Here is a 25,172-nt window from a genome sequence, read left to right on the forward strand (position 1 = left end):
TGGCATGAGAAAACAGAACAATGAGAAAACACTGATGCCAGACATTGCTTCATCCCATATTTTTCGAGTGAGTGAATTTTACTTCACAGTCACTGTTATTCCACCTACATGGCAGCAGTCATAAATCACCAGACCCATAAAACCCAGAGATCAACAGCATGACGATCCACATACACATTAGAACACAATGACCTGTGCCAAATAAGTCAGCAAACCTGACCACCTAATCCCTTTAGTCTTTTCTTATGACAAGCGTAGGTTACTGAAGATCAATTCTAACCAGGATCTTCCCTAGTGTCTCATCTGAGGGAAACATTCCAATAAATACATGCAGATCTACCAACTCTTCTTGGTACATGTAAATACTCACCTGTTCCTCCAGTAGTTAGTTCCCTTCATGTTCTTTACATAGTCCACATCATAGTACACCACAAACAAAGGATTCTTGAACTTGTTGGCATTATCTTGTCCCCTCTGTGGACACAAGCCTAAGCTGAAATGAGATCTTTGTTACAGATGTCGCCTTGAAGTCAAATAACATATAATCTTTGACATTCACTCGAGTCAACTACCCCAAGTCAACTTAAACAAATCGGCTGGAAACAGTAATTCTTAATGGCTTTAGCTATCATGTATAAACTAGTTCAAGGAAATAGGAATAAAATAGGAATAAGCTATAGTCTTTCTTTAAAGTACATTTACAAGTCTTTAATTCAAAGAAAGTGGATATGATCATTTGTGTCCATGAATGCTCGCTCTTACCATGTCTCCTCAACCCACTTCTTCACTTTGTATTCCTTAACATCTCCATCAAAGGCAACCTCATTCTCTTCAAATTTGCTCTGGAATTTTTTAGGTCTGAAGACTACAATTTCACTGAAAGAGAAACCACTAGTTAATATTAAGACTAAGAGCAAATCTTGATGTGTTCCAACTTTTTCAGCAACTAACAAATAAATGACACAAATTATGATCTGTTTACATGACCGCCATCATGCTGAACATGCTGAAAAGTGAACAGAAACTTGTCAAAGCAGAACAGCGTTTGCCCTGAAGCAGAAAAACATGCATTCGACCCATAAATTATCTCAAATATGCAGTGAATTTAAAAGCTTGCATTGATTTACACAATGCTACCGAGTCGTAAGTTCAGATATTCTAATCTGCTGTTTATAACAACTTAATTTATTGTTTGCCAATTTTCTGGTCTCTGCAGATTAAATATCTGACCTGCTTTTCCTTGCTTTTTATCATTATTAAACAATTACAGTTGATGTCTTGATGAAAGTTCCATACTGAAGCTGACTCCCAAAACATGTCCATGACTCCCTCTCATGACACCAGGGAGTCATGGTGACTCCTAAATATTCATGTCTAGGGCAAACACTGAGAAAATTCCTGGACATATTGGTACTTCTCCCATCACCTATCTAACCTAATAATCAATACAAAGCTTCCTACTACGGTCTTTTTTATAAATTAACTTATTCCATTACTATGAACAGTGAGCTTACTCTGAGCGTTTGTATTTCCTTGCAACATCTTTGCTGTAGGTGTGAGCAAATCGCAGCTCACTGGACATGGCATCAGCTGTCTTCTTGAAGATCTGGGCTAATTCATCATCCTCGGAACCAAAGAAACCTGGATGTAAACAATATGATTTACACTTACAACAGCAGATTTGACAGAAAATAATTATATCAAGTAACATGCCATGACTGATTTATGAACTACACAGTACACTGCTTGTCTTTGGACAATTCATCAATAATAGAAAATGCCTCAGTCCTATCATTCATGATCACAGAACATCAGATGAGTAAGGAAAAGGCTCATCTAATTTCATCATTGGCATCTGTCCAAAACATTCTATGGATGTTTAAAACTGACGGAAGACGACCGTCACGACATGAGCTAAGCTTACATAATATTCAACCATTGCTTAGGCACCCTGCCCACCAACTGGTGGGGGGTGGGGCAAATGTCAACTGGGTCTGACTCGTCCGCTAACATTATGTTTGTTCCCTGGACTAGAATGTATCAGGATACCACAACAACGCATTCATCGCTGCACTTGTGAAACATTGTCAGTGTTGAGATACAGGATCTGAATCAGTGAATGACATTGTTTGTTCTCTTCAGGTGTGGTTAGTGAACCCTTTTACCCTAAGCAGTGTCATGTACTTGACCAAAACAAAAAGGTGAATTTTGATATAAAACAATGCAGACATGACCTGAAAGTTGATTTGTAGTGTGTTCTAACAGTACCATAAACTAGGCTCATAACAACGCTCAGTTGTGAACTCTTTCTGCTAGGATATACCAGTGACTTGTCATAAGATTAATGACATTGACCAGACTGCAAGAACAGATAACCAGCTTCATTCTGCACAGATTTGTTCATATGCTATTTCTAATGCTATTTGCCAGAATTAGTCATCCTTATGTAAGAAAAACAAGTCATGGTGTGTCTGCTGTACACAAACCATATACATAGAAAATGAGTAATATATAAGAAAATGGTACACGGATGCGAGTTAACAGCAGCTGGGGCATCCTTTAAGACAGTACTTTTTGTACATGACTTAATTCAAGATAAACTATGTTATGAAAACTGCCTGTTACAACAGTGATCAAGCTGCCTTACCCACAACGGCATATTCATTCACGCTGAGGAACTTCTGCAGATCCTCTTCTGTTTCACAATTTTTGGAAGAAGGCCCAGCCTTAGACTTCATCAGCTTGACAATACCACCTGAGGAAGATACCATGCATCAGATGTGGGAGTCGAGAATGTGTTACACAAAGTCATCTAAGATCAGTCCTCTCACTATGCACACAAGGTTCACAGCACAGTGAAAACATGAACCATCTCCTTATCAACAGAAACTATACACACTGTCGTACAGCCACCATAATTCATGTAAACAAATTAAATATAATAACACTGTCAGTCACAGCTCAATGAATAATGTTGTCATAGTTAGTCTGCAATAAGGCTTGATTACCCCATGAGGCACATCGGAGGACAATCCCCATCATAGGAACACACCTTGACCACCACACCTGGTGGCATTGAACCAGCTACGATTCACTTGCATGTTCAATGAAAATAACAGTGTCCCTCCAAATGATTTAGTCGATTATTCTTGGTCATTCAAAATGAATATTTACAAATACTTTGTGAAGGAATGTTTTTCGTTTTGTTATTCAACACATAACTCAGCATGTCAGCACTTGCTACATATATTGTACACAGTCTGTTCCTGAACAAGTCACAATGGTCAAAAGATCACTTGAGACCAACCTGCCTCTCGGGGACCATTGTATTCTTCAGCAAATTCCCCATTCCTGAAGATTTTGAGTGTAGGGTAGCCAGAAACTCCATACTTGCCACACACTTCAGTGTTTGCTGTGCAATCAACCTGGAAACACAAGCCAAATCCCCATATTCAAAATCCTAGACAATTACACTGGTATTTTGTTCAACATAAATATTTACAGTGCACCACTGTATAAACAGCATGACATAGGAGTTAAAGATGAGTGTTGTTAATTAGCCTATTACTTCTCCATCACTGACTTTAATGGAGCAGCATAAATATGCCGGACTTATCTGAAAGAATTTATTTATCCAATCAGTATGATTACCTTGGCCAAATGAACAGGAGGGTCACTTGACTTCAGAGTTGTTGCAGCCTTTTCATACTCTGGTGCAAGCTTTTTACAATGACCACACCTGCAAATAGAAATAATGTGAACACCAGCCAACCCTGCCATAGGCCTCGCCCATCTTTAATACACAATATTCTTGACCACTTGAATCCAATATTTATGAATTATGTTCATAAGAACATTTATTCTTAAATTTAGGAGTTATTTATACAAACGTAATATGCAAGATGGATTATAACCAAGCTAGTTAACAAGCTCATATATTTTATTTGACAGTAATGTGGTCACTTGTACATGTGATAAATTAATCATCAAAATGGTGAAAAGATGTGAAATAAGTTATGCTATTGTTTTAATGGACATTTGAAGACACCAACTGGTGACCTATAACCAATAATCAACTTTCGGAAAGATTTCCGCCCGAAACCCCCATTTTATTTTATCACTGTAGAAATAAGAACAAATGCGTATTCATCACAACTCCCTTACCCTAACCCTAAACCATATCCTAACCCGAACTGTACAACCTAGATCCTAACCCCTAAACCTTGAAACTATCCTAACAGATATATATTACATATTTACTACTCGCCCGTTGAAGATACTGCAGTGTAATACCGCTAGACGTATAACGTCATAAGGGTTCAGAGTTATGACGTCACAATGCTAATGTTGATGTCGCGATTTCACTAGACCTTGCTTGACTTGAAAGCTTAGAGTCCTCACACTGGAGGCAATTCCGCTGCAGTTTCTGTCAATTTATGTTGGCAAGTAATAAACAGAATACTAGACTCGCTTCCATGAAATACCATTTTGATTAAACTCGTTAAACATTTAGTATCTAACTCGCTTTCGTTTGTCTGATACCAAATCATTAACTCGTTTAATAAAAATGGTATTACACGGAAGGTCATTTAGTATCCTCTATATAGATATATATGAACATATTACTCGGGGGTCACAGGCGTAAACCCTTACCCAACTTTCATGATGTGTATCACATTCACTTCATGGTGAATGTGTTGCAGCCCAAGTGCAAATATGCATGAACATATGTCAATACAATGAACACTTATGGTTGACGAGGCAATAGCAGTACTTTCAAAAGCAAACCATAGAGACCCAAAGTTTCAGTTGAACTATTTGTTAAGTTAAAATATAGATGAACTCCCTTTGCCAATACTGTGATTATGAAATAATTCAGCCGATATTTTCTTTACAACAGCTCACCATAACCTGAAACTCTGTATGTATATCCTCTCTTTGACTTGATGTTTTCAGGCCTGTTCCAGAGAGGTAGTCAAGCATCCCCACTATCTCATTATAATTCATCCTAATACTGCCACAAGGTGTGCGTTTCTTATCCTTCTGTTGCTACTAGTAAAAGCAATGGATGTGAATGTCAAATTAAAAGACTTTGAAAATAGAACAATAGTTAGACACTTCAAAACTGTTTAAGAGACTCGATCTTTGATACTATCAGACATCAAAACTTACCATGGTGCAAAGAACTCGACCAGAATCAATTCATGTTGTGCAACTTTAGATGCAAAGTCGGAATCTGTATATTCGAGGACGTCGCTGGCACAAGCGACGGCGACAATAGCAAGAGCTGCGACCAGAATCTTCATCTTGTCTTCGATGAGAATCTAGTTTCTAATAAATTTCACACACCTTTACCCTGCAACGTGCCTATGGAAGTGACCTAACGTGGACCCGGCTTGTGCGTTGTCGGATTTTCATTGGTCCACGATGTATGACCTTCGTAGAGTTGTTCCGGGTCAAGACACCTGTTGCGGAAAAAGTAAACTCCTTACATTGTTCGTTGTAGAAAGCGCTTTAGATACAGCCCTCCATTCAAAAGCTCCGAACACCAGTGCTGAGTGATTTAAGCAAACTTTTGGATTGTTATTTAAGTTCTTTGTATAAAATGTTATTTACATTCGTTATGAAGATGTTTCCCGGTAATCAGTAATACATCCAAGTGTGAACTAGCGTCGACGTGTATGTGACAAATGGACCCTTTAATGTGTCGCTCGCTGATTGGAAGATAGCCGACTGAGCAGCTTCACTCGGGAAATCTGACATTCAGTAAATCAGAGAAAAAACTTGGGTCAAAAAGGCAGGACAAGATATGGCGCAGGATACTGTGTTTAGAACTCTTTAAAGTGGGAAAGTCTAACAATTGATATATGATGTGCAATAAACAGCCTTACGTTAATGATGTTTGACAACTGGGCCTACAATTTCGCCTTTCAGTACAGTTTATATACTTTACCCTAATGGTGGCAGGTTCGAGTAGGAAGTTAACGAACCAACATCTGAGGATGAGTATGCAGAATGTAATATTATCTTTCTCCATATCCACAAGTATCGTCTGGGAGATGATATTCAAATAAACTATATGACACTGAGCACCACCTGCATGTTAGCATAATGCATGTACGCCATACGAATACACTGAGTTATAGATCTGAATACTTTCAGCATTATGACATCATTATCGCCATCAGATCTCACGACATATGTGAAACTTTACAGTATCTGTAACAAGTGTCAGAAAATAAATCATTGAAATATATTTGAGGACACAAACAAGACAACGTCTTGCATGGAGGCACATTGCAGTGATCGCTCAAGGCTATTTGTTTTGCCACAATGCACAGGACACAGCTGACCAGAACATGTCGGCTTTTTGTGTACTGATGACATGGCAGATGTAGGTATGTGAAGACATAAATACGCCGTAAAGTGTCGGTAGCGGTTTGAGTGGCAGTCAAAGCTCAAACACGGTGACAGCTCGTCAGTAACAGGTTTCCACCACTCTCAGCTTCCTGGGATTTTCAGAATTGATGCGAAAAGTATTACCACTTTGAGATATTTCGACAGGTCGCCATATTTGAGAATGTATGGAGTTAAATCGGCCGTATAAGCAAAATTCTCAGACGGCTGTTGGTATCTTTCTCCCTAGAGGTAGCGTACGTCATAAGTGATGACGGGTCACATCAATACACGTCGCACATTACATCCGCAGCCAGGGGAAAATCGAACATGAAAAGTACTCCCCTGCTGGCGCCTCACAACAAACATTGATCGCCTATATTTGATTTTGCGTACTAAAACGGCAAGAAACTGTGTCTTGATGATCTGTTGCGTATTTTACAAGTCTGGGTATTTTTGCACGCCAGTACCACAGACTCCTTGAAACACGAGTTACCAACGTCAACACTCATTGGTCTCCTGAACATATGTTATCCACACATAATGTACTGAATCACAGGCACCTGGGAAACGGTTGGGAATATTTTTTTTTCAAACGATATATTATCGTTATCTGTATTTTCTCTTAGCCACCCATGTCTCCCAGTCGGAAGCATAGTTGAGTGAGCATGGTTCCAGTGGGGAACACCAGAATTGGGCTTTACACTTTTTACCCAAGTGTGCAATCGAACCCAGTTCTTCAGCGTGACAAGCCAACACCTTAATCACTACCTAGGCTGCTCCACCGTCCCGGATGCTGGGGCTGTGACGACTCAAGACGAAGTTGTTGTAAAGGACATGTCCATGCATGGTTAGCTTCGGTTTCCTTTTTTAAAGGTAAATACGTAATCTAGTCAGAATATAAATACGAAATGGCCTTTTTTGCATAAATGTGTGAAATGGACCGTAACCCCAGTTTGCAGCGACAGGATTTGTGTTCGAATCCAGGGCTGGCTGTTATGAGTTAGCTCCAGGCTTGTGGTAACCTTGACCTCTCGAAAGAAGAAACCATCACGTTTAGTCCTGTGCCGTCACTCCATGTAACCACTACTGTAATGTGTCACGTACATAGAGGATACTAAACGACCATTTCTATAAAACGAGTTGAAAGCGAGTTTGATACTAAATCTTTAACGAGTTTAATAAAAATGATATTTCACGGAAGCGAGTTTAGTATTCTGTTTATTACTCGCCAGCATAAATTGACAGAAATTCCCAACAGTGTGAGGACTCTCAGCTTTTCGCGAGTCAAGCAAGGTCTAGTAAAATTGCGACATAGGCATTAGCATTGTGACGTCACAACTTCGACCCATTTTGACGTCATACGTCAAGCGGTATTACACTAGTGTAATATTGCCGTAAAAATATTACACTGCAGTATCTTCAACGGGCGAGTAATAAATTGGTATATCATCTGTACAAGTGTATAACGTGTCCTTGTTTACCCACTATTCTCTAGATTCTAGATCGAGGATACCACCTGTTTTCGTTTGAACCACCGCAGTATGCTAAAGGAGAACCACCCATATTTTTCATCAAACACCGAAAGTAATAGTGTTGATGAATTTTCGATCATGGAGATGACGCGTAAAGGATCGATCTGTTCGTGCTGTCACGGAACCAAATGCTGCTGTCCACGCACACGAAGATCGATCTGCATCTGTCCGTGTATAGATAAACATTAGATCTGCGTGAGGATCTATCATAATAAGTGTATTATCACAGGACATTTTTAATCAGCGCACATATCCACGCAACTCGTAATGCTCAAAGCTCCAGTAGTATCAATCTCAACTCATTTGGGGAGCATAGAACTCTTGCAGCCACGTAGCCCCGAATTACTGCGTCTGTCCCTGACGCAGGGTTGCAGGGCTTCTCCCTCCCTCCCCACCCCCCCCTCTCTCTCTCTCTCAACTGATCTCTCTCTCCCAACTGATCTATATCAGTCACTTTGCATGTGGAAACATAATTTCACAGGCATCATTCTGAGTCTTTGTTCGAGAATTCATCAAAATCTGGTGCAGTGAGACAAGTTTCCATAGCAAGCTGCCTCCCTGTTCTGTTTGATTTTATTAAACTGGAATTTTGTTCACTATACTTCAATCCCCCATGGTTACTTCTTAAGGAGGAATTCAGGTTTGGATCTAAGGGAGGTAACTCTACATTATCTAATATTACATGTGTACTGTTTGTGTGCTTGCTTCTTCGAGTAAAAACCCTAATCCAAATGCCCAGTGTTACATTTGTCCCGGGTATCACGTAAATAGAAACTCCCTTCATACTTAGTCTTAGTCTTTGAGCAGAGTGTTTTGGTGCTAAGATTGGAACAGGTCTATCTGGAATCCAAATTTAAGATTTTGGTGTTCAGTTTATTGGGGTCATTTTTAGTTGTATGCAGAAATCTGAAGTGAGGGTGAGACGTATGAATGAACATTTTATTACAATGAGGAGCGATGTTTACGTGTTGTTTCTAACACTTCATTTGCTTGATGATGTTAATAGTTCTGTAACGTTAGTGTTAGGTTCATTTTCATGAGCACCAATCTAAACTGTTAGAAACAAATCAAGCACTCAATAATCGGTACTGTTGGTTTAAACGAGAGAAATCAGACATGGACTTCTCGGACTCGGCTCACGAAAGACTGCAATCGGCCCAAATCCGATTTCACACGGAATGTAGCGAAGATGTCCGAGTTTCTACCGGAAGTGAAACTTGTTTACAGTTTGTTACTTGCAGTTCAGCTGCCTCCATGTGTTGAGGCAATGTGTTAGCTGAAATGTCAGGCGGGTGATACTACAGCTGCTCCGATGGACTAATGTGTAAATATTCCTTTGACTTATCCCTGTGCTAAAGGAAAGCATTTGTGCACATCACATGTTATCACACTTTCTTGTCGAGCGTGGTTGTTTACGCTCACACATGACAGCTCATTACACCTTCACTAGTTACAGCTTCATCATCATGCTCTGTAGATTGTTCTGGCTAACGGTATCACACTCAGCATTCGCATCTGTACTAAAGGTATCGCTGTACGTGTATTTTAAGGATACAATAAAGTAGAACATCGAGTAGTCCGCTATGTATTTTATTTTAACAAATGTTTGTAAAACCGCATTTTCTTGTTTCAAGTGCGTTTCTGTTTGTTCATAAAGCAATACAAGTGGTTCATCGTCCTTAATTAATTTCTTAACAATTATAATGGAACATTGGCTGTATGTTTGTGCAAAAGTATCATGATTACACAACAAGTTGGTCATGTTTGCATTATTTACTATGCACACATTCAACCAAACTGTTAAATATGAGGACATACTGGTAAACACATATGAGATGATCCACGACCTGACAAATGACCCCAATTTGCATACTTGGGAATGCCCCACAGAACGATCCACTTGAAACAAGAGGGAGACAGGTTGTCTGATAAATATCCAGAAGTTCATTTTCCATGTGCGTTTCACGCATGAATTGTTATAGCACACTCGATTTGGGAACAGGTACAATCCCAACGAATTGAATCAACACAATATACTGAGCAAATATGTTTAGGACCACCGATCCATTTCACGAAGCAAGTGACATTTTCCTGTGTTTTTTTTAACAAAATTGTTGAATATCTAAAATGCTTGTCAATGCCCCAATCATCTATTTGTCTTTGTCTTAACTAAAGGTTAGCGTGGAATATCAGTATCTTATGCCTGAAATTGCAGTCTTATCATTCGAAGGAATATGCAGTGTTGATTTCATGTCACGGGTAGTATGTATTGCATGTGCATAATCGTCAAGCTACCTGTAGCAGCCAAGTGTACTCGCACAATTCGTTGTACCACCTCTCTTGTCACAAATGCGTTTAGTGCGCAGGATCATCTAATATGTGTCTAGCAGTAGTAGCCATGTGTACTCTCCCAATTCGTTGTACCACCTCTCTTGTCACAAATGCGTATAGTGCGCAGGATCATCTAATATGTGTCTAGCAGTAGTAGCCAAGTGTACTCGCCCAATTCGTTGTACCGCCTCTCTTGTCACCAATACGTTTAGTGCGCAGGATCATCTAATATGTGTCTAGCAGTAGTAGCCATGTGTACTCTCCCAATTCGTTGTACCGCCTCTCTTGTCACAAATACGTTTAGTGCGCAGGATCATCTAATATGTGTCTAGCAGTAGAATGGTAATTGGGTCATGGGCACTCAATGAGTCAATCTGGACTTGTTCCTGCCCCATTTATTGTAGATTTGTTTGAAATTCTAGCAACATATCACATATGTATTTCTAACAGCAAATGAAACAATACACAACATAAATTACAGACATGGCTTTATCATTTGTGATCCCATATTCATCTAGTGGAGAGAACATCATCCTAACGAGCGGAATGTCATAGTGCAAGTATCTGAGTACCAGTAGATGATAGAAAACTGGTTACTTACCTGACCTGACACTACTGGCATTTGTGAATAACACTTGGATTGGTCAGCTTAGAGACAGGGTTCGGTGTCTGGTATCTTGTAAAACTGTAACCTGGATCTCAGTAGGTTATGGATGTAGTCACATTAGTACAATCTGGAACCACAGAAGTCCAGTTATCTTCAACGTCACATTAGAAACTAGTTACCTCACAATGGCGTTATAAAATGTAAACGTTCAGAGTACATTAAACTACATGAACTTACATGGTTTGATCTAGAAGTAACTTAATCTTGAAACTAACTATCAAATAGTCAATGGTCAATAGTCATCAATAATCATGGAAAATCAAAGATGCTTGAGAATGGGTGTGATTGTAAATGGTAACGTCATTGTGGGGTTCATGCCACACAAACTCCATTATTTTAGCAAGATTGCACAAGACAATCCACTGATCAACAGCATGAACATTATTGTACACAAATGGGCTTCGATGACCGATCAACCAAGTCAGCAAGCCCGACCACCTAATCCCGTTACTTGCCTCTTACGACAAGCAAGGTTGCTGAAGATCAATTCTAACTGGGATCTTCACAAGTAAACTGTGGTTCAGAAAATAGTGTATGGAGGACTGTGATGTCATAATGGTGATGTGTGGTTCAGAAAGTAGTGTTTAGAGGACTTTGATGTCTTGGACGCACAAATATGAGTTTGAACGCACCTGAATAACATATGAGGATCTTGTGGACTCATTGACTCAAGCAATATTAATTTCCTATCACAAATAAAAAATGTACATCTCTGTGCATACACATCCTAGCGTATTGTGTTATTTCATGTCAAACATGACTGCAAAATGTTGATAAACTTTCCCGGTTCATAAAGTCTTCCGTTTCTTAAACCAAACCATTTTTATTTGTCATTCACTTTTTATGTCTAATACCCAAATCGGTTACTTGACTTACGCCCCCTATGAAGAGGCTAGGCAACATTTGTTATTTGGTTAGCTTGGGAATTTGTCGAAAACATCACGGCCTTGTGTCAAACTAAAAATAGCCAGGCACGCCAAGGGTATACGCCAGAACAGGGTAACGGTGCAAACAAATATAATACAGAATAAGTATGAAAACTCGAATATGGGCATTATTTTTCTTTTATAGACTCTAATAATTTTGAGATTCTACAACAGACTTTTTGTTTTGTTTCTTGAAACTGGTCCATGTAAGTGAATATATAATTGTCCATGAAAGTTTCTTAGTTACCTTGTTCTGTGAAATATGGCACATCCTTAAAAGGAAGCACTGCGTTTGCGTAAATTTCAGAGCTCCCACGATGACAAGCCATCATGTTCAGGCAAGTTTAGTCAGTTGGTTTGACAATACTACCTCTCAAAACTATTACCTCCTGTAAAGGATGTTTCTCTTGCACCAGCTATCACAAAATGGAGAAGTGACAACAAGAGAAACCTCTTTTGCTGAAATGACCATTGTTGTTGTAGTTGCAGTTCCAAAGAGAAATTTGATTTCTTACTACCACTGTGCTCTGTTGTTTATGCTATATTACAAACCAAACTATGGACCATTCCAGTTTGTTTTTGGACCCCAAATTTTCAAGTGAAGGGGTCCAAGGGAACCTAAGAAAGTATGAGTCAGAGCAGACACTGGAAAGTAGTGTTTGGAGGACTGTGATGTCCTAATGGTGATGTGTGGTTCAGAAAGTAGTGTATGTAGGACTGTGATGTCTGAATGGCGATGTGGTTCAGAAAGTAGTGTTTGGAGGACTGATGTCCTAATGGTGATGTGTGGTTCAGAAAGTAGTGTTTTGGAGGACTGTGATGTCCTAGTGGAGATGTGTGGTTCAGAAAGTAGTGTATGGAGGACTGTGATGTCCTAATGGTGATGTGTGGTTCAGAAAGTAGTGTATGGAGGACTGTGATGTCCTAATGGTGATGTGTGGTTCAGAAAGTAGCATATGCAGAACTGTTTGTTTTGCATTGGTAATATTTAAGACCCCACCCGTCATTTTTGTTTCTCTTTTTGTTCTGTGCTTGTTGGGTGAATTACCTTGTTGAAGAATATCATTTATATATCGTAGAATTCCTACGCAATGGATACTCATAATATATAATTGCAGCACCAACTCCTTACCATTATATAAAATTCAGCTTCAGCACTTTATGTTCTGTTTTGTCTTTCCAGTGCTATCCCCCAACATGACCATGGTGGTGACAGTGTATGATTCTTGGCACCACTAATATGGATTATGAAAGTGACACAGAAAGAAAACTGTCTCCCACCTTGGCCAGATCTAGAGCTCTGGAGAATGCTATAATCCACAACAGTACCAGTGAATTGCAAGGCTTGCTCAAACACATCAATGTCAACTTACCTCTTAATGACCGCCAGGAAACTGCTTTGATCCTTGCAGTCAAACTCAGTCATATTGATATGGTCCAGATCTTGCTCAAACAGAAAAACTGTGATAAAAATTATGTGAACATTAGCAACTGTTCTCCGCTGGATCTGGCACTGGTGACAACTTTTGACAACCGACTAGAACCTCGCCATGAGATATGTTGGCAGATTGTGTCAGTTTTGTTGGAGAATCATGCAGAACCAGTACGCAAGGATGCCATGATGTATGTGATTCGCACAGCACTTAAAATTGAGGACAATGACTTCATCTTCCGTATTATCGACACATGCATAGCTCATGCAACATCCCTACTGTTCCATGACCTGCTGCTTCAGAAGCTGCACCGCCATCAGCCCATGTGTGCTGGGATCATAGACCCTTTCCTGCAACACTCAGCCAACTTCACTGTTAAACTCTTAAAGATTGTCAATGGTGAAAATCTGTGTGTTGTTTTCAATTCTTTAGAATACTACAAGGAATCTCACTGGGCCTGCAGAGAAACAAAAGCATCAGTATTTCAGAGACTGATCCTGTACGTCAGTGGGGCAGGCTGGCATTACACAAAGGGGGATGTAAGTGTCATCAAGAAGATCTGTCCTGAGACAGCAAGGTGGTGCTGGAGATATGAGAGAAGTCCCCTGTCCTTGAGACATTACTGCCGAGTGGCAATCAGACGAAGTGCCGCATGTTTTGTACCTGATGCCCTGGATCAGATGCAGCTGCCCGACACCATTAAGAACTATATTTTGTTGGGAGAAATAGACTTCTTGTTTAAGACTAAGGCCATGATGTTGGATGATTTTATGTTTTAATGTTCTTCATTCTGTGAACAACCTCAGTGCCATGTTGACCGCTGACAGGAAGTGAGTATGGCAGAGCTGGATACTGTGTCAGGTGTGGTGCTGATGAACAGCCAGGGTACTCACTCTCAGAAATAAGCAGGTATATGCTGACCTCCATTAAGTAGAACTAGTTTCATGAACAGAGGGATGGACGTTCTCAGGCAGCCTAGCAAAATATAACCAATGATGAAATGCATTAAGACAAACATTAAAGGTTTGACCAAACCATCTTTTTCTTCTCAATCCTAAAGTATTTTGTGGATCTGTATAGACAAATAGAACTGTGATGGTTAAAGAAGGTTCACTTGGATACATAGTTGATACAACAGTCAAGGTTGGTTTAGGCTGTTGGTGAACAGTGTTGGTTGTTGATGGATAGGGTTGGCTGTTGATGGACAATGTTTGTTGTTGATGGATAGTAATTGCTTTGATGGAAAATGTTTACTGCTGGTGGACAGCGTTGGCTGTTGATGGACAGCGTTGGTTGTTGATTGACAGCGTTGGCTGTTGATGGTTAATGTTCACTGTTGATTTAGGGCATTGTTGAGTCCCTGGTAAAATACAGAACAACTTCAAAACTTGACGTATCATGTAATGAAAGTTTATTCAAAAAAGAAGTCTATTTTGCAATCTTTTTTTACACAAACACTTACTGACAGGTATTGATTCTATTTGTTCATTATAGTGGGACCACATGCACAGGTCCTTGTGTCACTGCAATGATTAAAGATTTTTTTAAAAAATATAAATATTTTTAGATGACTCAAACGCTTCACAGTAAAAATTATCTAGACAAGGACGGACACTTTTGTGTACCCCACCTGCCTGCTTTGCTGATTGCTACGTTACCATTCCATGCAGTCGAATTCAAATTCATCTAAACCTAATCATGGGTGATCGACCTATCCATCACCACTAATGCGATTTATGCAGGGTATTAAAATGCACTTCGTGCATCTGTGCATCCGTCTGTGCACATTTATCTTTTCCAGAGCAGAATTTTAAAACTGTTCAGTATTTTTTCACCAAACTGCATAGATGGATCTGGTGGAGCACTTAGGTGAATATAATATTTTTGGCATTTTCTATTTTTGGCATGGTTTCTATTACAGTGCATTGGAAACAAGTCTTAAATAACGGGTCACAAATATAATATCAACTCACCAATGCTAAATGTTACAAGCGGTCTTGAATGTAGGTTGAACTTTGACGAAGAGGCAGACAGATGTAAATAAGCCGAATGATGACACAACACCAGCATATATGCAAGTGTAAGTCTGAGTGTGTGTCGTCTACATAACAACCAGCTTATATATACACAGTCAATGATTCTGGAGCATTTCAGAGAATTATGGAACCTTAGAGATTGGCCTTGTGTTTACCAACATTCAAAACACACATCAAAGGGAGGCAACTCTAAAGCGTTTGTGTGAAACTTTCTGTCGAAATCATTGCAAAATAACTTAACATAATGAGATGACATGTAATAATATGAATAACATGAGAAACATAATGCACTACTATGATATAATGCACATAGCAAACATACAGCATCATCAAGTCATCATTCTTTTCTTTTCCTTTAATGTGTCTAATGACAAGCTTGAACCCTTGCAAGGTCAGACTCCACCTCATACGTCTCTGATGCTTGTTCTTCATTTTGTGAAGAAAAGTGAAGGGAGTGTGACCAGTAAACACTTCAGTTGGTAAAGTAGTGGCATCTAGGTACAAATTCAAACTGTTGTAAAGCTAGCAAAAGACCTGATGTCTCTTTCTCAATGGTAGAATAATTTGTTTGATGCTTGTCAAATTTCTTGGAAAAATCACAAACTGGGTGTTCAATTCAAGAATCAACATCTTGAATCAGGACAGCACCCGTACCTACATCACTTTCATCAATTTGCAGCTTAAATGCTTCCTCAAAATTTGGTACCAGCAATACTGGAGAATTCATGAGTATGGCTTTGACTTTTTCAAACGCACTCTGACTACTGTTATCCCACTGGAATTTTGCCTTTACCTTTTTCCCCAAAAGGTTGGTAAGTGGTGATACAACATTTGAGAAATTTTGACAAAACTTTCTATAATAGCCTGCCATACCCAAGAATATCATGACTTCTGTCTTAGACTGAGGCACTGGAAAATGTAAAGTGGGTTCAACCTTATCATGATCTGGCTGCTCCTGGCAGTGCCCTATGACATGCCCTAAAAATTCAACTTGTGGTGTCTTTCCAAATTTACACTTGGCGAGATTCACAGTCAATTTTGCTTCAGACAGTCTTCCGAAGAAAGCATGAGTTCTTTTTCGATGGTCTTCCCACTACATGTCATAACTGATGACATCATCAACGTAAGCTTCGACACCATACAAGACCAGATGTGACATTGTTGAGGAGTCTCTTGAACGTCGCTGGTGCGTTCTTCAGACCAAATGGCCTCACTTTGTATTGATACGGTCCATCTGGTTTAGCGAATGCATATGTTTTCTTTGCACGGTCTGTGAGTAAAATATGCCAGAAGCCGTTCAGTAATTCAGACTTACTTATTTATCTAGCTTGACCGGTACAATCAATGCAGTAGTCCACTATCGGAATTGGATATGAATCAGTTCATGAGAGCATATAGACAGCGTTCATGTCAGCACAGCATCGCCAACCACCTCTACAACTCTTCGGCTCAAGAACACGTGGTGGACTCCATGGACTGTCATTGGATTCAATAATGTCATTGTCCAGCATGTATTTCTTTTCTTTCTGCAGAATTTCACATTTCACAGGATTCATTTGATATGGGTGTTAGGTCTTTGAATGTCATTTAGAAGTGAAAATACATAAGAATGAAGATTTTTATGGATATCAACTTCTTTATGAGAGAACACAACGTTTCGGAGTTAATGCTTACTCCTTCATCAGGTGATTGAGAAAGGGATAAAGAGGTGTATTTATATGTACAGGTAAAACAATAACAAAGTAACAAGTGGAATGAGTTAACGAAAGCTAGTATAAACAAGCACTGATAGGAAGCCGATAGTTAAGATAACAATGATGGAAGCCAATGGTAATGCATTACAGTTGATTGGATATGTTTACATAACATGATTGGGGATAAGGATGGAAGCCAATGGTGATACATTACGCATGATAGGATGATGTACATAACACACGATAGGGGGTGAGCATGTTACATGAGGGTTGGTGATGTACAAACACAAGTATGTACTCGGGTAGATAGGCTATACATGAATTACATAGATAGAATGTACACAGGTAGATGAGATTAATTTATCAATAAGTCCCAGGCACTTGGTAGGTACACTCCTTGGTCGCGGTTGATGGCTGGTTTCTGTCTCCGGATCTCGATGGCCTCTTGCAGTTTCCTTTGGCGCCAGTTGTTGTTGTTGGTAGATAGTATCCTAGTGTCCTCCCATCGAATTGTGTGTTCAGGGTTCTTGAGAATGTGTTCAGAGATGGCCGATTTCTGGTCGAGTTTCCTGACTGAGGTCTGATGTTCCTTCATTCTGGTGTTGATTGGTCTCAGCGGCGACCTGTGGCGACCTATACATTGGAGAAACGCTGAGACCAATCAACACCAGAATGAAGGAACATCAGACCTCAGTCAGGAAACTCGACCAGAAATCGGCCATCTCTGAACACATTCTCAAGAACCCTGAACACACAATTCGATGGGAGGACACTAGGATACTATCTACCAACAACAACAACTGGCGCCAAAGGAAACTGCAAGAGGCCATCGAGATCCGGAGACAGAAACCAGCCATCAACCGCGACCAAGGAGTGTACCTACCAAGTGCCTGGGACTTATTGATAAATTAATCTCATCTACCTGTGTACATTCTATCTATGTAATTCATGTATAGCCTATCTACCCGAGTACATACTTGTGTTTGTACATCACCAACCCTCATGTAACATGCTCACCCCCTATCGTGTGTTATGTACATCATCCTATCATGCGTAATGTATCACCATTGGCTTCCATCCTTATCCCCAATCATGTTATGTAAACATATCCAATCAACTGTAATGCATTACCATTGGCTTCCATCATTGTTATCTTAACTATCGGCTTCCTATCAGTGCTTGTTTATACTAGCTTTCGTTAACTCATTCCACTTGTTACTTTGTTATTGTTTTACCTGTACATATAAATACACCTCTTTATCCCTTTCTCAATCACCTGATGAAGGAGTAAGCATTAACTCCGAAACGTTGTGTTCTCTCATAAAGAAGTTGATATCCATAAAAATCTTCATTCTTAGATATGGGTGTTGTTTCACAGGCACAGCATCACCTGCATCTATATCATGGCTAACATTAGTTCGACCAGGCACATCAGGAAACAAGTGAGAGAACTCTTGAATCTTATCAGACATTTGAACTTTCTGCATTGGGGATAAATGTTATAGTTTCTCATCAAGGTGAGCTAACACATCAGAATTTCTTAACTTTGGTGAAACATCACTAAGGTCATCAATCATCACATTGCTATCACCATCATCAATGTTGTTAACATGTTCAACATTGTCTTAAGTACAATCAGTAACTGGGAAGAGTGTGGCAATACAATTGACCTGTTTGGTTTCTAACCTGTCATGATATTTCCTTGTCATGTTTACAGCCACATGTCAGGACGACATAGTCTGTGTCGCTAACCTGTTTGTCAACAACATATGGGCCTTGATATGTGGCTCTCAGTGGTTGACCAGGAATGGAAAGTAAAGCCTTCTCAGCACAAATGAAATTTCTCTCCTGTGACTTTCTGTCATAGTGGGTTGTTTTTTTTCATTTTTGCTGGTGAAACTTTCAAGTTATGTCTGGCCAACTCACTTGCTTTTGAAAGTCTGTCTCGAAAAGCTGTAGTAGTCTTAAAGCTGGTTCTCAGGATTGTCATTGAACCATTGTTCGTTTAAATGTCTTAGTGGCCCACGCACACTGTGACCAAATACAAGCTCAAAGGAGCTAAACCCTAAACCCTCTTGAACTGACTCCTTGACAGCAAACAACAACAAATGCACACCCGGATCCCTTTATTTCTCTGTCTCAAAACAATGTCTCGATCATATTCTTCAAAGTTTGATGAAACCTCTCTAAAGCTTCCTGTGACTTCAGGTGATAAGCACTAGGCTTAACTTGCTTAATATCCAGCTGGTATGTAGCTCGTTGAAACACCTTAGACATAAAGTTTGAGTCCTGATCAGACTGAACAGACTGGCAAACCAACTGAGGTGAAAAACTTGATCAAAGCCTTGACAATCAAAGGAGTAGCAAGTGGAAATGCTTCTGGTAGAAGCACACATAATAGTGAGTAAATACTGTTTACCAGACTTAGACTTAGGTAGTGGACCAACACAATCAATAATAACACGGCTCAAAGGTTCCTCAGAAGGCAGTATAGGTTTTAAGGGAGCAGAATGAATTTTCTGATTTGGTTTTTCAACAGTCTGCCATGCATGACAGGACTTGAAAAATTCAGCCACATCTTGTCTCATCTTGACTGGGCTACATGAAATGTGCCAAAATTTCTTACAAGTTTTGTTTACACCCTTATTGCCTGCCATGGAACTTTCATGTGTCAAAGAAAGTACATGTTTTCCAAACAATTTCGGTACCACAATTTGATGGTAAAATTTCCTTTCACCCTCTGCAGGAACATCCGGCGACCTATATTTCCTCATCAGAACACCATCCTTGTAGTAATAACAAACTGGAACCTTGCTAACTTCCTCACAAGAAACAGCCTTACTAGCCAACTTCTGCACTTCAACATCCTCACCCTGTGCCCTAATAAGCTGCTCTCTGGAAAGAATGTGATCACCACCTGGCAAAAAATCAGACTTATCAAAAAGGCCTGAAGAGATACTGCTCACTGAGGATAAGTCTGAACCTCACACAAAGAATAATTCATGAAAGTACCTGACAAAACATAAATGGAATCATTCGGCAAAGAAGTCTTTGAAGAAATGCCTTTCTACATTGAAAGAGTCACTGCACAAGAAGTAAAAATACCCACAAATTCATCCTCTAACTTCTCTTTTCTAACGGAACTCTCCGGCAAAAAAGTGACAATTGGATCAGCGCCAACTTTGGTCCCCATAAGATCATTACCAATCAACAGATCGACACCCGGAACTGGGAGAGAGTCATGACACAAACTTTCACCTCACCTGAAATCAGATCAATTCACAAAGTGGAGAGGAGCAGAAGAATTGCCACCTATACCCTGAAGAACATCTGAGTTGAAGACTCATCAGAAAAGGGCAAAATATCCTTCAAAATCAGAGATTGAAGAGCTCCAGTATCCCTCAAGATAATAACAATTTTCAAAAGTCCACACCAAATGGAGGCAGTTCTAAAGCGCTACCTTAAAGGCGTGGCGCTAAAACACTATTACCGTGATAGGAAATGTGACCCATAACTATCACTGAAAACTCTAAACATTGGGACCCAATAATGACTATCACTTAATCAATAATAATACAAATTACAGAAAACACACTCTCGTAACAAACTGTTCTTTGTTTATCGTCCTCCATTTGAGTTAAGAGCGTTTAGTTGAGAGTCAAAAGCAGCTTCAATTAACTTGTAGAAATAACAGTAAAGGATTGGTATGTGTCATGAGTGGTGATCGATAGGCCAATCACCCATGATTATGCTTAGATGAATTCTTTATTTGATTGCATGCAATGCTGGCATAGTGATGAGCAAAGCAGGCAGTTGGGGTACACCGAGGTGTTAGTCTTGTCTAAGTATATTGTACTGTGAAGTGTTTCAAGTTGGGAGTCATCTCAAAATTTTTATATTATTAAAATCAATTTTTAATACTTGCATTGACATGAGGGCCTGTGACCACATGGGACCACATCTGTATCTCATGCCAAAGCATTGATTTCCTTTGAAGTTTCATCAGTGTAAATATGTTTGGTTACTCATCCAGCAAACAAACGACAATGATATTGAATCAGAGTGTGTCTGTTAGAAAGTTCAGCCTATCTGGTGATATTTATCTGAGGACTTCTGCAGTCTCTTGATTACAATCTTTGCACAAAATTATTTATCGCTTATACTTGCTACTGTATATTTCTTGAAGATATTAGCCATGAAATGCATAAAGTGTGCTGCCGTGATATAAAGCCATCCCGTGTCAGTGTTGTACAGAGAATGTCAGATATCACATTTCCAGTGCGATATATTTCTGTGTCGTTTGGCTGAGTACCTTGCGCCCAGAAGCTTCATTTCTAAAATAGCAATACCATTTTCCTTGTTTTGAAGTGCAGAATGTGGTTTTGTAAATGGAATCTGAAGATATTCATGTACATGATTTTCTAGGTTCAAGATTGGAAGTCCTAATACCAACACTGGATTGGAGGGGGCTGATAGTATGTATTCAAGTTTTCCATCCAAGCTTTTCAGTATTTTACAGTTCAAGTCAATGAAAGATAACTTCATTGTTGTATCTCAGAAATGGCCAGCATTATCTACTTTTACCAAGTGGAAGTTAAGAAAAATCCTGCTAACTGAGAATTCTTTGTTACTGTAATGGTTATGTAGTGTCTGTAAATGGCACAATGTTTTGATCAGATTTCTGCTTGATATGTCTGCTATGTTAATGTTTTCCATTTGGAAAACCTTTGAGGACGTCCCTATTTATAACATGTAGGGATTCTAAGGTATGTATGTCTCTGTATGACCTATCTAAGATGTTTGTCCACATTTGACCATCATTACACTGATGGCAGAAACAAGCTGTGATGAAGTGGTGCTTCAACTTGAGGACCAGTGTTACATCAGTCTCAGGACATGGTGCTCCAATGTCTGCTTTAGCGTCTGCTTTAGGAATACAGGACTGAGATCAAAGCCAGTTATCTGCCAATTAATGCACCTTTAATGGTGACTGTTGTCTTGTGACTAGCTTCTCAAAGTGATAGTGACCATTTTTCATTCTTGAAGTTTCCAGATGTATGCCTTCAATGTCAGTATTGTGGTGTTGATTCTGAGATTGAATTTTTTACATTGTTGACTCACATCGATATGATAGATAGTTAAAAGTAGAAAAGATTTTGAAAGATCACATTAGCTCTGGTGCAAGTTCATTAGTGACAGAGACCCTTGTTACCTGTGACACTGACCCTTGTTACCTGTGACACTGGCCCTTGTTACCTGTGACACAGACCCTTGCTACCGGTGACACAGACCCTCGTTACCTGTGACACTGACCCATGTTTCCTTTGTTAACTGTGACCCACACTCCTGTCAAATGGGACACAGACCCTTGTTAACTCTGACTCAGACCTTTATCTGTGACACAGACCCTTCTTCGCTGTGACACATACCTTTATCTGTCTGTTAATACACACAAAAAACATGTTCTTTTTAGTTTTCCTTTTTCAAAAATTGCACAGAATGCATTTGCAAATTATGTATCTTTGCAGGATGGCTAGTATTTTAGGAACCTGAAGTTCCCAGAGTCATTAAGATAAATTCAATCCTGACATGGATTGAGTTTGCAGTGCTTATGAAATTTCACTGACAAAACCAACCTTGTGAATATATTATTAAAGCAATTAAGTGTTCCAAAATTGTTTGTGTTCGGTTAAGAGAAAGCATGATCGATTGCTTGGTAGTTTAGTCTTTTCGACCAATATTCAATTATTTCAACGAATCTTACCACTTCTAACTGTGACCCAACAATATTTCCAGCAGTATTCCAGACCAACAGCGATCTATAACGCCTCTTACTAGTATGGGTTACTTAACATCTATTCAAATGCAAGTCTTCACAGGTTGTTATCTCTGATATAAACATCCACTTAACATACACCTTAATTATCTTTGTTGTAGACCCATATTTCTGTCACTGAAGCCACCATTATCAGATGAAAGCTGTTTATCTATGGCATGGTCTGTGACAGGATACAAGAGTTCATAACTCTGCTGTCTTGTGATGGAAATCACTGTTAAGACACAGAGGTGTGATCACAGGTAACAGTGGTCTTTACCAAAGTCTTTAGCAGACCTTTTAGAGTTAACACATGAAACAATGACATTTTGAAGTTCACATGTTTTCTGGCAATGCAAGCTTTCCATACAAGGCAATTAGTGATTTAGTTGACATGTTCACATGCTCTGTTGTCCAGTGTACAAAAATCTCCATGATGTGATATGTACCCTGAACTCATCAGCTTGTCAAATTATAATCGATGGACACAAGTTCTCTGCTAAGAACGGTGACAAAACCAGACTGAGATGGCATAGTCCATGTCATTTATCAGGGACATATATAAAGCCCTTGACTGTAGAGGATGGCGTTAATGATGTGGAACAGCAAGGAGAAGGCAAATATACACAACACACTGTTACCTTGTTGTCTTTAAAGGGAGGAGGTTTGACCAATCTGTGAAGGGCCTATATCAAGTCTACTATCTGCCAGTGTATATGCTGTGTAATGTTTTCCTGTTAGGGTTTTGTGCTCAGGTGTTCCTCGGTGGACCCTGAATCGGTGAAAGTGCAATACTATCAATTTAACTTCAACATTTTTACCTTGAAAATATTATGATCAATACTACTTTGTTTTCATTACTTTGTCTGTTTAAAGTTGTTTTCAGCTATTGAGATGATGTAAACTTACAGATGATTCTTGCTGGCAACAGTAGTTAGTTGTTAAGTTACTGTTTGTGGAAGTTTTAATGCTTTCATCTATAATGGTCATATACCATTTTGGGGTAGATATTGTTTATGAATAATAACTTCTTTATCTTGCTGTTCAAAAGCAGCATTTTGGGGTAGTGAGCGAGTGAGTGAGTTTAGTTTTATGCAATATTTCAGCTATATGGCGGCAGTCTGTAAATAATCGAGTCCGGACCAGACAATCCAGTGGTCAATAACATGAGCATCGATCTGCGCAATTGGGAACCGATGACATGTGTCAACCAAGTCAGTGAGCCTGACCACCTGATCCTGTTAGTCGCCTCTTGTGGCAAGCATGGGTTGCTAAAGGCCCATTCTACCCCAGAACCTTCACGGGTCTTTGGTGTAGATGTATATATACTTGCAAGACAGAAAAATTATCATTTTTACATTACAACAAGTCGTTATCCATAAATTGTGTTGCACTGTCCATGTTCTATTTCGACATACTACTCATCAAAAGCTAAGCCTCACCTAAAGCACTCACAGTGTGTTATGCATATACAGGGTAAAAATAATGATAAATATAAGGAAATCGGCAGGGACCGAGATGTCAGTTCGACACATCCGAGAATTCGTCTCAACCGAGTTCGAGACAATGGGGTTCGACTGTATATATATATGGGACCCGTGAAGGTCCCGGGGTAGAATAGGCCTTCAGCAACCCATGCTTGCCATAAAAGGCGACTCAGCTTGTCGTAAGAGGCGACTAACGGGATCGGGTGGTCAGGCTTGCTGACTTGGTTGACACATGTCATCAGTTCCCAATTGCGCAGATCGATGCTCATGTTGTTGATCACTGGATTGTCTGGTCCAGACTCGATTATTTACAGACCGCCGCCATATAGCTGGAATATTGCTGAGTGCGGCGTAAAACTAAACTCACTCACTCACTCACTATATATATATATGGTTACATCAAAGCTGACTTTCTCCACTAACTTGGGGAACATTTCAACAGTATGAATTTTGTTTATAATACATCAGTTCATTTGTAAACAGTACCTTTAAACAGTATGGCAAAATCTAGTTCAGAACAGTTGACTTAAGTAACTGGCAACATTTACATCAGTGAGTGTTAACTTTTGATGGGTATTACAGTACAGTTTTACTACTGCAAGTTGATTCATAGTCTTCGTTAACCAACATGACGTACCACTATATTAGATTCCTACAGCAGTTTCATCAACTCTTAGATCACAAGACAACAGTAAACTAATAGCCCAACCTGATGGCTTGTCTTCAAATACTTCCTACCAAAGTTGTTTTTATGTGTGACATATGGCGCTCTATATAAACTGTTGCAGATTTATAACACTAGTGGAAAAGTCAGTATTATGAAGATGATTTGTGTAAGCTATATCAAGACTG

At 39.5% G+C, this 25,172-nt stretch overlaps 2 protein-coding genes across 3 annotated transcripts in view; one reads left to right on the forward strand and one right to left on the reverse strand.

The window, feature by feature from the left end:
- LOC137278682 (protein disulfide-isomerase A3-like) overlaps positions 1 to 5,479 on the reverse strand; it is a 30,451-nt gene extending 24,972 nt beyond the window's left edge. Inside the window, exons 1-7 of one of the 2 annotated variants that reach the window (XM_067811189.1) lie at positions 5,173 to 5,408; positions 3,652 to 3,739; positions 3,308 to 3,425; positions 2,648 to 2,755; positions 1,515 to 1,641; positions 763 to 876; positions 371 to 493 (exon numbers count right to left, since the gene is read on the reverse strand). In XM_067811189.1, the coding sequence (XP_067667290.1) occupies positions 371 to 493; positions 763 to 876; positions 1,515 to 1,641; positions 2,648 to 2,755; positions 3,308 to 3,425; positions 3,652 to 3,739; positions 5,173 to 5,306 (812 nt within the window). In that variant the 5' untranslated portion in view covers positions 5,307 to 5,408. Of the gene's footprint in view, positions 1 to 370; positions 494 to 762; positions 877 to 1,514; positions 1,642 to 2,647; positions 2,756 to 3,307; positions 3,426 to 3,651; positions 3,740 to 5,172 lie in introns of both variants that reach the window. The other variant, XM_067811188.1, reaches the window with a different exon arrangement.
- Positions 5,480 to 9,132: 3,653 nt separating this feature from the next.
- Positions 9,133 to 14,719, forward strand: LOC137277178 (uncharacterized). Its single transcript, XM_067808852.1, has 2 exons — positions 9,133 to 9,255; positions 13,039 to 14,719. The coding sequence occupies exon 2, from the start codon at positions 13,075 to 13,077 to the stop codon at positions 14,065 to 14,067; it is 993 nt and encodes a 330-aa protein (XP_067664953.1). The 5' UTR covers positions 9,133 to 9,255; positions 13,039 to 13,074; the 3' UTR covers positions 14,068 to 14,719.
- Positions 14,720 to 25,172: the final 10,453 nt, after the last annotated feature.

Source organism: Haliotis asinina, chromosome 3 (genome assembly GCF_037392515.1).
Source record: "Haliotis asinina isolate JCU_RB_2024 chromosome 3, JCU_Hal_asi_v2, whole genome shotgun sequence".
Lineage (NCBI taxonomy): Eukaryota > Metazoa > Mollusca > Gastropoda > Lepetellida > Haliotidae > Haliotis > Haliotis asinina.

What these genes read in the sequence shown, in the direction of transcription:
- LOC137277178 (XM_067808852.1), top strand. Translation starts at nt 13,075, where the DNA reads ATGATTCTTGGCACCACTAATATGGATTATGAAAGTGACACAGAAAGA.